The 15431-nt window shown below is 51.7% G+C and overlaps 1 protein-coding gene across 8 annotated transcripts in view; it reads right to left on the bottom strand.

The window, feature by feature from the left end:
* Positions 1 to 6205: 6205 nt before the first annotated feature.
* The window catches only part of RUSC2 (RUN and SH3 domain containing 2), a 57598-nt gene continuing 48372 nt past the window's right edge, over positions 6206 to 15431 (bottom strand). For all 8 annotated transcript variants that reach the window (XM_063423568.1, XM_063423566.1, XM_063423573.1 and 5 more), the window contains 6 exons: positions 13321 to 13495; positions 12547 to 12652; positions 11468 to 11514; positions 8890 to 9868; positions 8121 to 8294; positions 6206 to 7807 (listed from right to left, as the gene is read on the bottom strand). In XM_063423568.1, coding sequence (XP_063279638.1) covers positions 7627 to 7807; positions 8121 to 8294; positions 8890 to 9868; positions 11468 to 11514; positions 12547 to 12652; positions 13321 to 13495 — 1662 coding nt within the window. In that variant the 3' untranslated portion in view covers positions 6206 to 7626. The remainder of the gene's footprint in view (positions 7808 to 8120; positions 8295 to 8889; positions 9869 to 11467; positions 11515 to 12546; positions 12653 to 13320; positions 13496 to 15431) is intronic.

Below are 15431 nucleotides of genomic sequence, written 5' to 3'. Positions count from 1 at the left end.
TGGTGCAAACACAGAAAGGAAATAGGCACGCAGAGAAATCACATATGGTGCAAGAGGCTTCCTCATTGGAGAGGGAAACTCCGCCAGTGTCAGCGCTGCCTTCTTTCTCTTTCAGCTCCATGACCCTTTTGCAATCTTGGTGTCTCTAATTTCTCATCTAAACCCACAGTTTTTAGGTCTTCTGTCAGGACTAGCTATTAACCACAGCTGGGTTGTCTCCCAGCACAGACCTCAGAAGGACTTGCGAGGTGTTCTGGTTCATAGCTGGGCTTTAGCAGGAAGATGTGTCTTCCATAGTCACCCAGAAAATCAAGCAGTTTCTGGACAAGCAGTCAAGCAGTTTCAACCAAACATCAGGACAATCCTCCCCTTGTTACTGCCTTGATAAGGATGTGATAAAATGGACTTCTGAAGGGCATAAATGATCTTAATTACCTGGCAGTGTGTGTCATAGGTGGGAAAGCCAAGTTTTTGGCAGGAGTGGTTGGGTGCCCAGGACTGGGCTGAGAGCAGATGCTCGGGCAGAAGGGCACAAGAGCCCTGGAGACCTCGAGCTCAACTGCTGTGGCACATGGTGTTGTTAAATCTTGGTGGGAACAGGAATGACCATGAGGGGGTGGGAGGCCAGCACAGGCAGTGGGGCAGAAAAGGGACTGCTAGTGAGGCTGTCTGTGCAGCTGGAGGCTGATGGAACTGGTCACAGCAGCAGACGCAACCATCAGAGGAGGTCCAGGGCAGGAGCTGATGAATTTGTGTTTCCCAAGCCACCTTGCTGGATGTGCCTGACCTGTATTCCAGCTGAAACACACAACTAGGAGGAAAACAAGCCCTCAGGTCTTCTCTGAGGCTTCACAGCCAGGATGCAGTCCCCTGTGTTGAGCTCCTCAGCAAGGACTGGTGCTCACACACCTGGGGTCTGGCTCTGCTTTCTGCTGATATGCACACTCTGCAACAGCAGCAGCATTGAGCAGGGCAGTGCAGGATGGCCCTCTACAAATGTATTCCCTCCAGCCACCCTTAAAAACTAACCCTGAGCAAATCATGGTAGAATTCTTGTTTTCTTCTTTTTCGGCCAATATAGGAGCTGCCTGGGGGCAGACACTCCTGCGCTCTTTTACCTCTCAGGGACACAGCAGGAGACTGTGCAGACACATTCCTTCCTAGGCTCAGAAAATCAGTCTTCCTTGTCTAGGTTTCACCTCTTCCTGCAATGGAGCTGGCAGGGCCAGGAGTCCCCACCTCCATGAACTTGCCTTTTTATTTCCTTTGCTCAAATATGAAGCTCACCCATAGAGAGTTCGTTGTACTCAAACATATTTGCCCAGGAGAAGCTGTCCTGGGGCTGCCAGTGCACAGACAGGACCCTGGCATGGCAGCAGGACACAGCCTGGGAGGTACCTGGGAGATAGGTGTGCTCTGTCTCAGGTATCTGGGACGTTTGGGGAGTGGAAGGAATTAACTGCTGCTCTGCCTCCAGCAACAGCAGGAACTCAGAGGTCAGCTTTCCTGCCCCTTAGTGTGTCTGGGCCTTTCAAGAAAAAAAATTAAAGAGCTGCAAAAGCAAATGGTGTCAGTAGGAATACGTTCCTTAGTTTGGACGATCTTTGCAAAATGAGTAGGAGAATTCCATAAATTAAAAAAGCCTAATAAACCCACATCCCTGGTCCCACTCTGTACCACTCCCAGCAGAAAAATGGCTCTCAGCTCCTATGTTACCAGTATCTGGCATCTCTGAAAATCCTTCATGGCCCCACATGAAACCTCAAAAGCCATTGACAAAGTTTGGCCCAAGCAGTTGTCAGGAAGCTCTCCAATTCTTCACACTTCCCCTTGTTCACATCACAAAAATTCAGCCTTGAGTGTAACCTAAGCTCTGGCAGGCAGGGTGGAGGGGTGTTGCAAGACAGTTCTGCTTTCTCCAGAGGGTCCAGCCTCTTCTGATCACACCAGGCAAACCAAAATCCACACAGACAGCTGCATCCAGAAGGTCTGGCTGAGCTGGGAGGATGGGCAGGCTGGATCTCAGCAGGTGTAAGCAAGGAGCTGCATCCTGCTGCAGTGCCAGAGTCCAGGCATGGTGCCAGGAGTGTGTCCCATTTCACCACAAACCTAGCAGGACTCTGGCACTGGAGCCACATTTTGCAGCAATTGTGTCACCCCAGGGATGTCACTCTGCTGTGAGGACACACTCTCCTGTCGACTCTACAGATGTTGCGACAGATCTGGAGTTCTTGATGTGTTTGCAAAAAGGGCTGCTGGCTGCTTCTACAGGCTGTTCTTTGCTCCCTTTTTTGTTTGCCTTATCAAGAATTTACGTCTTATCTGTCTGATACTATTTTTGTCCTCTAGACATGGCTTCTTCTCTTTGAAGGAACCTTTCTGTTTTGAATAACCTCTGGCCTTGGTGGTTATTCCTGCTGCTTCGTCTCTACCTTTTGATACCAGGAGCTCTGAAGGGCTGCCTTAACTCTTTGCAGAATTGCTGGACACTGTGACCGTGCTGCTTTATCTGTTTCCTCATTTGCACATATTTTCTCTTTTTGGTGCTGATTAAGATACCCCTGGGCTTTTCAGTATTTGGTAATTATGTGATGTCATGGAAACAAAGCATGTTGTGGTGGTCACCAGCAGGCAGCTCTTGCCTGGAAACATGCTTGGTCCGTATTTCCTGCACAGAGCTGAGTTCCCCATCTTCCTCCCAGTTTCATGGTGCATGTCAAATCCTCACACTGACAGCTCACTTGCCCCTGCCTGTTATTGCAAACCAGTCATAAGAGTGCTTGAAGACCAACAGCAGTAGTGCTATACCCTGCCCTTTTCTTGTATTTGGGATTTCTGTTCCCAAAGGTGTATCCATAGTGCAAAGAGGTCTGCATCCCTCCTCTGAAGCAGGGGCCCTGCGGCCATACCTTAGAGAATCACAGAATCACAGAATCACAGAATCACGGAATGAGCTGATTTGGAAAGGACCCACATTAGTTATCGAGTCCAATTTTTTGCTGTGCACAGGACTTCCCTGAGAGTCACACCATGTGCCTGAGAGCACTGTCCAAACTTCTTGAGCTCTGTCAGGCTTGGTGGTGTGTCCACTTCTCCGCAGAGCCTGTTTCAGTGCCCAACCACCCTCTGGGTGAAGAACCTTTTCCTGATACCCAATCTAAATCTCCCCTGACACAATTTCAGGCTTTTTCCCTTGGGTCCTGTCACTGGTCACTACAGAGAAAAAGCCAGTGTCTGAAAGTTCTTCTGCCTGCAGCTGAAGTCAGTGCTTGCACCCACACATGCTCCTCCCTGCATGACACTCTCCAGGAGTGGCATCTGGCTTGCCCTCCCCTGACATGGAACACATGCAGCTGCTGGTGCCAGACCGGCCCTGGCCCCATGAGCACCATAGCCAGGGGAGAAGGGCCCTAGGCCATGAAAGCTGCTCATGGGCAATGCTGTCACAGAAGTTCTCTCAGGGGACGCCTTGTGGGTTTCAGTGTACAGCTGGAGCCACTGAGACACAGAGGGAGTCAGCAAAGGGCCCAGGTAGGAAGTCAGTACGGCAGCAGCCGCCAGTTTCAGTGCCGAGCCCCAGGATGGTGCCGCAAGAGCAGCACTGTCCTTCCTCCAGCTGGAGGGGAACCAGGCTGTGCCCCAGTGTCAGCCCAGCCTCAGCCCTCCAAGCCTGCAGCCACAAGTAGGGTGTCACTGACCAGGGACCTGGGAAATGGCTCCTGTGACTCCAGGCTGGGACAGAGGAAGTGCAGGGAGCTGGCCTGTCTCCAGGCTAGGCAGCAGCTGGGCTGGCCAAAAGCTAGATATGCAGTTGTTTGGAGCTCACACGCAGCTCTCAGGGGTTAATACGAGCTTGTACTTAGTTTTATGACCCCAAACTAGTGACCACAAATATGCCAGTCACCTGCATGCCCATCCCCAGGCTGGCAGGCCGTGCCCATCATGGCACAGCTGCTGAATGGAAACTTGTGGGATTTCAAATGTTCAGGGATGGAGCTGGATTGGATGGGCCTTTGGGCAACTTGGACTGATGAGTAGCATCCCTGCCCAAAGTAGCAGTGGATGATCTTTAATGTCCCTTCCAGCCCAAACCATTCTTTGATTCAATGAATTGTGTGTGTCACTGCCCACTGCACACTTATAGTCTGACATGGGGTCTGGCTGCCAGGAGGGGCATAGGAAGGCAAGGCATTCCAATCTCTCTTCCAATATTTATCAGGCCATTGGATACATGCATTCCAGAGTTCCTTCAGCACTGACACCCAGAGTTCACAGTCAGCACCTTTGACCTGAGGATGAGCCAGGTCCTGATGACCTGGGCAGAGAAGGTCCAAGGGGACCTGCCAGGACCCCCTAGCACTTGACACCAGCAGGTCCCCCCCTCCTCAGCCAGAACATATACCTCAGATTGTCATGCACTTCTGGACTCCCATTGCACCCTAAATCTAGCCCAGCCCTGCTGTCACCCCACGACTTCACTCCTGTCAGCACTGGGTCCCACAGTCATGTGGGTCATTCCCCCCTCAGCTTCTGTACCATGCAGAGCAGATTCCTGTACCATGAAACTAGGCTCCTTTTTGCTTCCCACATGATGAATCTCTGCTCCCAGGGTTCACCCAAGAGCCCAGCACCTCTTTGCTAAGACCAACTTTGAGATCTGAAAGGAAGCCAGGGGCAACTTGGCAGAGCAGCAGCTCAAAGATAGCAGCTCAAGGAGCAGGAGAGGGAGGACACTGCTGCTGCTCAGGTGTCGTGAGACAGACAGGACTGACTGCACCTTGGTGCTGGTCCAGAGCTGCCCCTGGCCTGGCTCTGCACCTCCAGACAGATGAGGGGCCCGGACCAGCAGTGTCCCCAGAGAGCAGGAGCTCCCCCAGTGAGTATCCACAGACACCCAGTGTCTCTTCTTCCTGCTTAGCATGACTCTGACAGAGCTCATAGGCCCATGTCCCTTCAGGATCCTACAGCTGACCCTCCAGGACCAGGCCACCAAGCAGGGCCACCCAGTCACAGCTCCAGTACTGTCCCATACTGTCCCAACATTACATTGACACTACTGTGTGCTCCCAGCCTTGCAGGATTCATGGGCTTTGGGCCCCGCAGCCAGTTCCTTGTTGGCACAGGTTATCTGACAGCCACCAGTCTGGATCCGCTTGACTTTAGCCAGATGACCCTGAAGAAGACCTCAGCAGCTGCAAGTTCCCTAGCAGCCGTCCCAAATCCAGCCTCTGACACCTTAACTACCCCTCTGTGCCTCCCCTGCATCCAAGGCTCCCCCAGCAGCAAGCACCCAGGGAGCTGCTCAGTGTCTGCGCCCACAATGCAGGCAGCTGGAAATCCCCTTTCCTGCCCCAGGGCTGACTCAGCATGGTGTGGGGGCTGTTTGCCAGCACATGGTCCCCTTCCCCATTTGGGCAAGCCAGTGCAAGCAGGGAGAATAGCCTGGCTCCATGGAATTTGTAAACAGCCCTGACCACTGCCCCCTCCGAGAGCTTAATGAAAGCAGCTCATGTGCAGGTGCTGGCTGCTCTGTGCAGCTCCCAGCCAGAACAGGGGTTTATGATGCTTCAGTTGTGGATTTTTTTCAGCAGTTTTGATGCACTGTACATGTGCAGATAATTTGTGCACACAGATGCAACAAACTCCAGAGTGGTGTTCTTGCCACGAAGGCTGGAGTCACAAGCAGAGTTCTTCCCTTCTCCACTTGAGCTGCTGAGAGGTAAAGGGAAGAGGTGGCCCTTGGGGTTCATAGTGGACTTGGAGGCACAGTGTTCGAGTCTAAGTTTAGAAACCTTGTGAGTGACCCACAGCCACTGAAACTCATGCCCAGGCTGTCCCAGGCTATGGGTCCCAGCCCACAACCTCTCCTTCACTTCACCTTCCCCTGACCCAGGAGAAGCAGATTCCAGGCTGGGATGGCATGGTCTCCTGTCTGAAACCTGCTTGGGTCCCTGCAAGTCATGCACAAGGAACCCCAAACGGGCTGCCTCTCCCAGACATACCATCATCTGTAGTGCTCACTCCCCCCATCCCTCAGGCCTGAACTGACAGGTCTCACTGCTGGGGGCAACCTATGTCCTCCTGAAGGTTTGGTGCAGGCTGTGGTGAACGCAGGAGGAGGCCTGCAGTGCAGTGTCCCAGCACAGGTAACCCACAGACCCTTCACAGGGGTGCGCTGAAATGACAAGTCTGGATAGCCGGGAGCTCAATCAGCACCTTTTTTATTAATATGCATCATAAATAAAGAAATAAATAAAGGCGAGACACCTCATTCTAACGGGGAAATACAAATTAAATATGGTGCAACATCTGCTAAGCGATGTACAAGCAGGAGGTAACCTAGCAAGACCAGGGCCCCTTGCCATGGTGAAGCCAGCCCAGGCACGATGCTGTGAACAGCGTCAAGCTGGCCATGGCACCAATTACTGGCATGGCCTTTCATTAACACTGTTCCCCACCTGACAGGCAGGTGAAGATCCCCACTACAGCAGGCGGCATGAACATGGCAAGGAAGGGGTTGACTGGCATTGCCTCTACCAAGGACCCCAGGACCTCCAGTATCCCCTTGTGTTTGTGCACAACACTTATCCCCCCCACCCCATGGCACTGCTCAGCAAGACCAGAAACCCTGTGCCAAAGGGAGCACCACCCTTCCCTCCCTCGGCTCCCCAGCTCCCTCTAGGAGCACCCCCAATCTACTTGCTGGGAGCACTGCCCCCAAATCCCTAGCCCAGTCAGGGACCCTGCCCTCATTCCCTCCCCTCCAGCACCCCTCCACTGAGCGTCCCAGCACATCCTAGGCACTGGTTCCTTGCTCAGTGTGGAGGGCACACGGCCTCCCCGCAAAGCACCCATCTGCACAGGGTGGCACTACCCATTTTGGACCTACATAACACTGAACAACCCCGTGCCCTCCTCACAACCCCACACACCCCTTTGCTCCACATTCACACACATACCCCATCCCCCTCCCCTGGCTGTGGCCACGCACAGACCCAGCCCTGCAGCGTGGCACTGTGAGGCCACTTGTCCTGGCACAACCCACCAGGAACCACTGCAGCACACTAGGACAGGGATGCTCCAGTGTGGGGGAGCCCACCTTGCAGTGCCCCAATAAACACAACCCATCAGCCCAGCCTCGCAGGGACCCTGCCAATGCAGGGGGCTCCCTGAGGATGCCAGGGAAGCTGGAGGCTGCAGACTGCACTGCCACTGCCAGGGAGGGGACGGACAGCATCCTGCACCCTCCAGCATGCAGCAGCTGGACAGCGGGGCAGCGCTGCCCTGGCAGGGACTGCCTGGGTTCCTGTAATGTACAAGTCCATGGCCTGTGGGTGCTGGAGACAGTGTGGGACGGAGGGGGGGTCAGGCGGTCCCTGGTGTGGCTGCATGCATGGTGATGCCTGGCAATACAAGGTGCAGCTCACAGAAGACCCCGGGGGGGCTAAGTTGGCCTTTGGCAGCTGCACAAGGAGGAGCAAGAAGGAACCACCTACGGTTACTGTATTCTGTAATGGCAGGAAAGGTAAGAAACTAGCAAGAAGCTGTGTTTGTTCCTCTGACAGGGTAGGCTACCCCAGAGGAGCCTCAGCAGCCCAGTGAACTGTGCTTGGACTCCTAAACGTGTCAATAGTCCTCGTCTTCGGGGTGGGTGACATACATGATGGGCACCAGTCCCTTCTCGGAGCCAAGGCTGCACTGCAGCCAGTCACCATCCACCTTGGAGATGACCTGCAGAATATCCCCTTTGTTGAAGCTCAGTTGTCCTGCCTCAGTGGCAATGTGATGGCAAAGAGCTTTCACCTCACTGCAGGGAGAAGGAAAGTAGGGTTAGCTCACCTCAGGACACTCACCCCATCCAGGGACTACCACAGGCCCAGAGGACAGAGGAAAACACTCCCTGCTTCCCTCCCCAGAGAAGCTCCCAGCTGCCCCCCACCCAGCTCCCCATCACCTGCATACTGCAGAGTTGTGGTGGATGGATGCACAAGCTGCATCACCGCCCTAAACCATCCTCTGGTCCATTACTATGAATGGGCCCAGGCAAACTGCAACAGGTAGAGTCATGCCACCCTGAAGCTAACACATTCCAGCAGGATTGTCCACTTGGTGTCACTCACCAAGCAGGGTGAGGAGACATCCCACGGGCTGGTCGTGCCACAGCAGATGCTTCAGGTGATTCTGGATGGGGAGGGTCTGGCTCCGGGGCTGCTTCACGCCACATGCTAGCCCCAACTGTCTGGGCCACCAGCTGGAACACGGACTTGTCCAAGCTCAGCCAGCCAGAGGGCAGCCTGGAACGAGGAGACAGAAGCAGTCAGTGGCAGGAAAGTGCACCTGGGGAAACAGAGCAGCCACTCTCATGGCAAGGTCATGCCTTAGAGGTTTGGCTTCATGCACAAAGTGCACTGCTAGGCAGAGCTCAGGTCTCCGGGTGGCAAGAGCTCAGATATAATACCACAGCCTGGACTGGGAAGGACACTTCCAGTGGTCATTTTCAGGAGCAGTAAGGGTATACAGAGGGAGAGGCAGTGCAGAGAGGTCTCAGCTCTCTCTTGGGCAACTTCACACCTTCCCCTCACTTGTTGTAAGCAACAGGGATGGCTCCATGTTCTGTTCTCAACATGTGGTTTTGGGAGGGATGAGGTGATGACGGGGCCAAGTAGCAGGGTTTAGATGCCAAGGCAGTGGTAGCGCCCAGGCAGAAGAGGAAAGCCTATGAGATGGACTGAACAAGGGTATTAAGGAGGGATTAAGGCAGACTGAGCAGGGTTACAGACCCTTGATGTACCACCATAGTGTAGCTCAGCTCTTGGTCTCACTTTCACATGTACTGCCATACTCCAGATTAACCAGCCCTTCTCAGCCCCAAACCACCCCTGCCCTTACCTGTTTGGTTGCCTGGGCTCTTTTTGTACCTTCCTGGACCCAAACAAGTGTCCCCACTTGATGGGTTGGCTGCCCTCTGATGCACTGGCACTACTGTCCTCTTGGGGGGCTGCTACTGCTGTTGCTCCCACTCTTTGCTGAGCTTCCTTCTCCTTGCTGCGCTTTAGCTCTGTAAGCACGGAGTCTGGGGGGCTGCCCATCCAGAAGGGCCAGCTCCGTTCCTTCACCTCTTCGCCCACCACTACCTGCTGGGGCTTATCCAAGGGCTCCTCCAAGGCTTCAGGACTTGGCTTGCTGGACGCCTTGGGCCTCTCCTCCAGGGTGCCCTCAGCAATGGGACAAGCCTCTGCACCTTCCACCACCCCTTCTCGAGGAGGTGGTGCCTTGTGAGTCTCCACTGACCTGGGTGCAGGATTCAAACCCGCCTTCTTCTTCTCAGAGCGGATGAACTTTGAGCCTTCAGCTGAACTCTCTATGTAAATCTGAGAGGTCTGCATGAGCTGGTACCACCAGCCTGCCTGCTTGTCCTTCTTCCCCTCCCACGTGCTCTCTCGCATCTTGCTCTGCTCTTCCTCCCTGTCACCTTCTCCGCAGGAGGCCCCCACTCCCTTGACCCTCTTCTCGCTCACAGCTTGCTGTGGGCTGTGCCCTGGCGAGAGGTCACCATCTCTGGCACCCCCCTGGCACGGCTCAGGGGCGGTGCTGCAGCCGTCGGGGTCCTCGCTGCTGCCTCGGGTCCGCATCAGCTGCAGGGTGGAGTGCACGGAAAGCATCAGGTCCTGCTTCACACGCAGCAGCTCCTTCTGCTGCTGCTGCTCTTTGCCCATCTGCATCAGGTGGTGCTCAAAGAGGAGGTCTAGGTTGAAGGGCAGCAGGGAGAGAGGCTGGAGCAGGAGCAGGAGCTCCTCAAAAAGAGGCTGGCACACACTGTGAGACAGGCACAAGAAGCCCACTGGCTGGTAGTGTGCCAGGATGATGTCTGTAGGAAAAGACACGTTCATTAGAGGGGATGCTCTTGCCACCACTGCTAAGCCACCACAAAGCTGCTGAAGCCATGAGGAAAGGAGCTGGATACCAGTTTTTGGTCACAGTGTGAGGCTCAGCCTGGGTCAGGGAGTACCAGATGCTCTGTGGCCTCTCAGCAAACTGGCCCAGATAGAGCTTTCCACTTGTACCTGCACCCAGGACTTGCCTGGCAGACTACCAGCCCAGATGACCTCTGCCACCAAATGCCATGGAAGCAGGGCGGGAATAAAGAGCACCAAAGGGTTGGCACACGTGAAAATCCTATTCTTCAACTTCTGGAGACGAACAAGGAGCTCCAGATATGGCCAATACCAGTCCCCTGCATATAGAGGTGTCAAGGACAGCTGAATACAGTTTCCAGGGACCTGTCAGGGCTGAACTGTGGGTCTTAGCAGAGAATGAATTAGCATTTCTATCTGCAGCACTAATTGTTTACTTATTTGCATATGCACTACCCCTCTGTCCTGCTTTATTGTCAGATCTCACTATCAGGGAGACAGCTGGGAATGGGATTTGTGGCCCAAGCCCAGCAAGATAACAACTCTGCACCACAACAGGACTTGTAATTTACCTCCAAACCCTTCACTTAGCTCTCATCACCCTGACAGCCCCAGCTTTTGTTCACACTTCCAGCTCTTAATGATGGCTTGAAATAGGTGGTTGTCTTCTGCTTCAGAAAGCCAAGATAAGCACAGACCCTATTCTATTCTATTCTATTCTATTCTATTCTATTCTATTCTATTCTATTCTATTCTATTCTATTCTATTCTATTCTATTCTATTCTATTCTATTCTATTCTATTCTATTCTATTCTATTCTATTCTATGCTATGCTATGCTATGCTATGCTATGCTATGCTATGCTATGCTATGCTATGCTATGCTATGCTATGCTATCCCATCCCATCCCATCCCATCCCACCCCATCCCATCCCATCCCATCCCATCGCATCCCATCCCATCCCATTCCATTCCATTCCATTCCATTCCATTCCATTCCATTCCATTCCATTCCATTCCATTCCATTCCATTCCATTCCATTCCATTCCATTCCATTCCATTCCATTCCATTCCATTCCACTCCACTCCATTCCATTCCATTCCACATCCAGTAGAACTTGCTTTTTGTATGTCAGGTTTTCCTTTCCGTATCTTCCTATTTTCCGTGCCTGAAAAGTTTCAGGTAAGTGTGCACATCTCCAGGCACACAAAACTCTCAGGCACTGGGGAGAGAACATGGAAATTCCGGAAAGCTTAAATCTGATCTCCTGCAGATAGACTGAGGCATCTGCACTGATAGCCTTGGGTACTAGCTGCGGGTGGGAAGGAGAATGGAAGTCCAGGTTCAGGTGGAAGGAGCTGCATGATGCTTGGACCTCCACTTGTGATTTCCCTGCTACATTGAGACTGTGTATATCTTAGTCCTTCATCTCAGGGCAGAGAAGAGCATCCCAAGCTGAGAGTGCAACAAGAGAATCACATTTCCATCCCATGCTCTATTTGTGTGCAGAGTTTGGCTCCCACTGCAGCGCACAGCCTTCAGGCTCTTACCTTCATGGTTGTAAAGGTGGTTGAACCAGAACTCCAAGGACCTGATACTGCAGGAATGGAAAATTAGCAGTGTAAGAAAGAAACAGTGAAAATCTATTTACCCCATTCATCCTCACTGTTCTGCCACAAGAAGTGTGGCTGGAAAAGAGCATTTACAAAGCATGGGCTTGTGAACGTCAGGGAAAGGATAGTGGCTGGGTACCACCAGCATGCCCTGATCACAGACGCCCAGCCTGCCACCGAACACTACAAGGCTTTAGATGTGCAACTGTAACCCCAAACAACCATGTTTGGAGCAAAATTCCTCACTGTCCTGCTCCAATGTCCTTGATAGAGCTTTGTTTTGCTGAGAAGAGGCTGCTGTGGAAGAGGCAAATGATCTACAAAGGCAAGACCAGTGCTGGTCTTACGGCTCAGCCCAAATTATGCCAGTATCCTGTGCAAGTGGGGGAGAGCCCTGGTCACCCTGTGTGGGGAGAGCAGGGCAGAGCTTGCTGCTGCCTGGAGGAATTCTATACCATCTGGAGATCTTGGGAACTCCATTACCACTTCCAGAGCTCTTGCTGACCACCAGAGAGGAGCAGAGAAACACCGTCCTAGCAGTGCTTATCCCTTCACCCACAAAAACATATATATCACTGCCTTCCTCTGTTAAACATAGCAAAGGGCCAGTCTGGAGTCCTGGACCAGGGCAATTTCTCCTCCAGAGACTCATGCCTTGGGATCCACTGCAGCTCCAGGAAACAGTGGTTTAAAGACCAATTTCCAAGAGTAATTCATGCATATATTATGTCTAACCTCATACGAAAACTCTGACAGACGGAGTCTTCTCACCTAATGTTTTAGGTCTAAAACAGATTGACCCTGTTCTTCAGTTGGCTACAGCCATTTGTTCTTAGTCCTGACCTGGAAGGAAATCCCTGAGGTTTACGGCTTCTTCCTTCCCTTGCCTACTTCTGGGAAATGGCTTCCCAGATTAAGATTTTCTCATGGCCAACAGTGTCTGTCTGCAGTCAAGGACCAACAGCTGCTGCCAGCCCTGGACAGGATCATGCAGCCACCCCAGGGGTCCTGCTTACTTGAGGAGGCCGAAGATGAATGCATTGAACCTCATGGTGTGGTTGGTGAGCTCTGTGTACTGGCTGATCTTGCTGTAGAGGCTGTGCAGCAACTTTGTAGAGGGGCCTATGGAGAGAGGCAAATTGTTGAGATTAGTTGTGGTGAGCAAAGCCAAAACTGCACCACAGGATGGAGCAAGACAGATGTTGTCTGGGTGTCCAAGTCTGTGAGTGTATTGTCTCTCCAGCACGCCAATGTGAGCTCACTCCATATCAACACTTAGACTACACATGGGAGACAGGCTGTGATCCATCCTAGACCACCACTCCAAAACTCTGGGAGAGTTTAATTTCCACAAGGATCTGCCTCCCACACTTCAGTGACAATCGCAGCCATTGGCTCAAAATCAGCATGTAAAGAGAATATTGTGTGTGCTTATAATTTGGGGTGTCTGCAATCATAGAGATAACCGCAGAACTGAAAATTTGCCATAATCAGGCTATGAGGACCCCCAGAATGATGGAGAAACCAATGTGGAATTGATTTTGTTGGGGTTTTTAATCCCTTTTTTTATTTGTTTGGCCTGTTACAGGAGAATTTGCACATTTCAGGGGAAATGATAATAAATACGTGGGCAGAATAGCGCAGTGTCTCTCTCTTCTTGCAAGAGATGGTCAATATACACCCTGTTCCACCCAGGAGAATGGGTGTTTTGCACTCCCATCCTTAGAGCCAACCTTCTCCAGCACCTCCCAACCACAACTACCACAGGCACTGCTGCACAACATCCATACCTAGCTGGGTGGATGCCTCCACCACGCTCCAGGGGATGTTCCTCCTCTGGCCGATGATCATGTCCAGGACGTAAGCCTTGAGCCCATCACTCAGAATGTCCCGGACAGCCGGGCACAGGTATTTCAGGATGAGATGTCCCACATTGGGGCTCACAGAGCTGTTTCCAAGTTTGGCCTAATGGACAACACGCAACAGGGAGAGTGTTGGTAACTGTTTTCAAGGTACAGATGCATGGAAACAGTTCAGCCCCACTTGCCTACTACAGACACCCAGCAAGCAACATCCGAGCTCAGCAGCTCCTTGAACATGCAGGGTCTTTGCTCTCCCTCCTGATGTGTCATACACCAATTCTGGATTGCTCTTTGCAAGCTCCTCCCCAGGCTGAGAAGAGGCAGTAACTTGGAAAAAAGAATATCCTAGCTTGGGAAGAGGATATCCCAGTTAGAAAGGATACCCGTTTTGGGTTTTCCCAAAAGGAATAACAAGGCTCTCCTGCTGGAGGATGAGCTGGGGATATTCCTGTTGCTGTAGATTTTCTTGTGGCTAATTTTGGAGCAGGAAGCACCAAGCCCCATGAAACTACCAGCATTGAGGGGTTAAGAAACACTTAACTCAGTGACATGTAAAGCTCTAACTCCTAGGATTACTATAAATAAACAAATGAGGGCAAAATGAGCCAGAGCTCAGACTGGTGAAGACAAAGCATGTAAGAGCAGAGAACCAACAGAGCAGGGACACATTCTGCTGCTTACAGTCTTTGAGCTACCAAAGGGTCTATCCGAATGGGTCAGGCTGGGGTGTTCAGGGCACAGATTTTACCAGCTTGAGCTGGAATTATACTGACCAGTTGGCACAGGTTCACAAAAGCCCTGAACTGAAACTGAACTTGGCTTAGAAATAATCCCGTCAGATCCACTGAGCACGGCAGCATCAGGGATGGATGCTGCCTTTTGACAGGTGAATGCTCAGCCCTTGGTACATTGATGCATAAAGAAACCCAAGGTTAAAACAACAGCATTGTCTGATAAGCAAAGTAATGGGAGAATTATTCCCCAAACCTATACTGCAAGAATTGGAAATTCACAGTGAAGCCCTAAAAGCCGTGGGAATCGCAACAGCTCCAGTTATGCTGCACAGCAATCTCTGCATCAGCAACAGCTGTAATTAGGGGGAAATTACACTGGGCTCTGAGATAACACTGAATAGTTTTGGAATCTGTCCCAGTCAGGTTTCTCCTTGGGGACGGCATGCCAGGGGAGTTGTCATGTCCAAATAGTGTCATAGAGCTGCCCAGAGTTGCCTGACTGAAGCCAAGCATTCAGCATTAAGAGGAGGCACCACAAACATGCCGTGGGTCACAGGACTGCAAACAATGCCTGCTACAATTCCTCTGCTTCTGTGTTATTCCAGAAATGGGGGATGATGGAGCACAGGCCAAAGACAGCCAGCCCCAGGGCAACCTAGATGCACTTCTGTGTTATACCAGAAATGGGAAATGAGCCAGTTCCTTAGATGTACTCTAAATACTCTGAGGTGTTAATGGCAAGGGTGACCAACTGCCCCAGATAGGTGAAGTCTGATGCACTTTTTTATCATTATTAAGCCCTGTGATCTGCTGAGGATGGGGAACACTTCACTGTGCCTGGCACCAGTGCCAGGCCAGAGTCATGGGACATGTGGAAGAGGGAGACACATCTCTCCACTGTGTAAGAAAAAAGAGCTGGTGTGCTGCATCAGACCAGAAGGGAAGCTGGTCTGGTGTTTTTTCTTATGAAGAGCCATAGTAAATACATAAGAAAGAGTTAAGCCAGAACAAACATACACAATACCTGCCCTTTATACTTTCACTGCCTACTACTTACAACTCAGAGAGTAAGCTGGATGTTATTTCTATGTGTTTAGTAAACATCAGTGAATTTCCCTTCCCTGTGTTTTTCTGATCTTCCCTTAAATACATGTACTTTTGCATCACGCAGCAGGTATTGTCACAGATTTACTATCTGCTGCACGGTGTGCCACCATCTTTGATTTGTTCTTGGTACTCCTGCCTTTGTTAGATAACCTGTAGTTTTTGACTGGAAGAGAATGGAGAGGCAATCTTGCCCTGTAC

The sequence above is a fragment of the Prinia subflava genome, chromosome Z (genome assembly GCF_021018805.1).
Source record: "Prinia subflava isolate CZ2003 ecotype Zambia chromosome Z, Cam_Psub_1.2, whole genome shotgun sequence".
Lineage (NCBI taxonomy): Eukaryota > Metazoa > Chordata > Aves > Passeriformes > Cisticolidae > Prinia > Prinia subflava.
The sequence above is the reverse complement of the archived record's forward strand: the minus strand, read 5'-3'. Positions and strand labels throughout refer to the sequence as shown.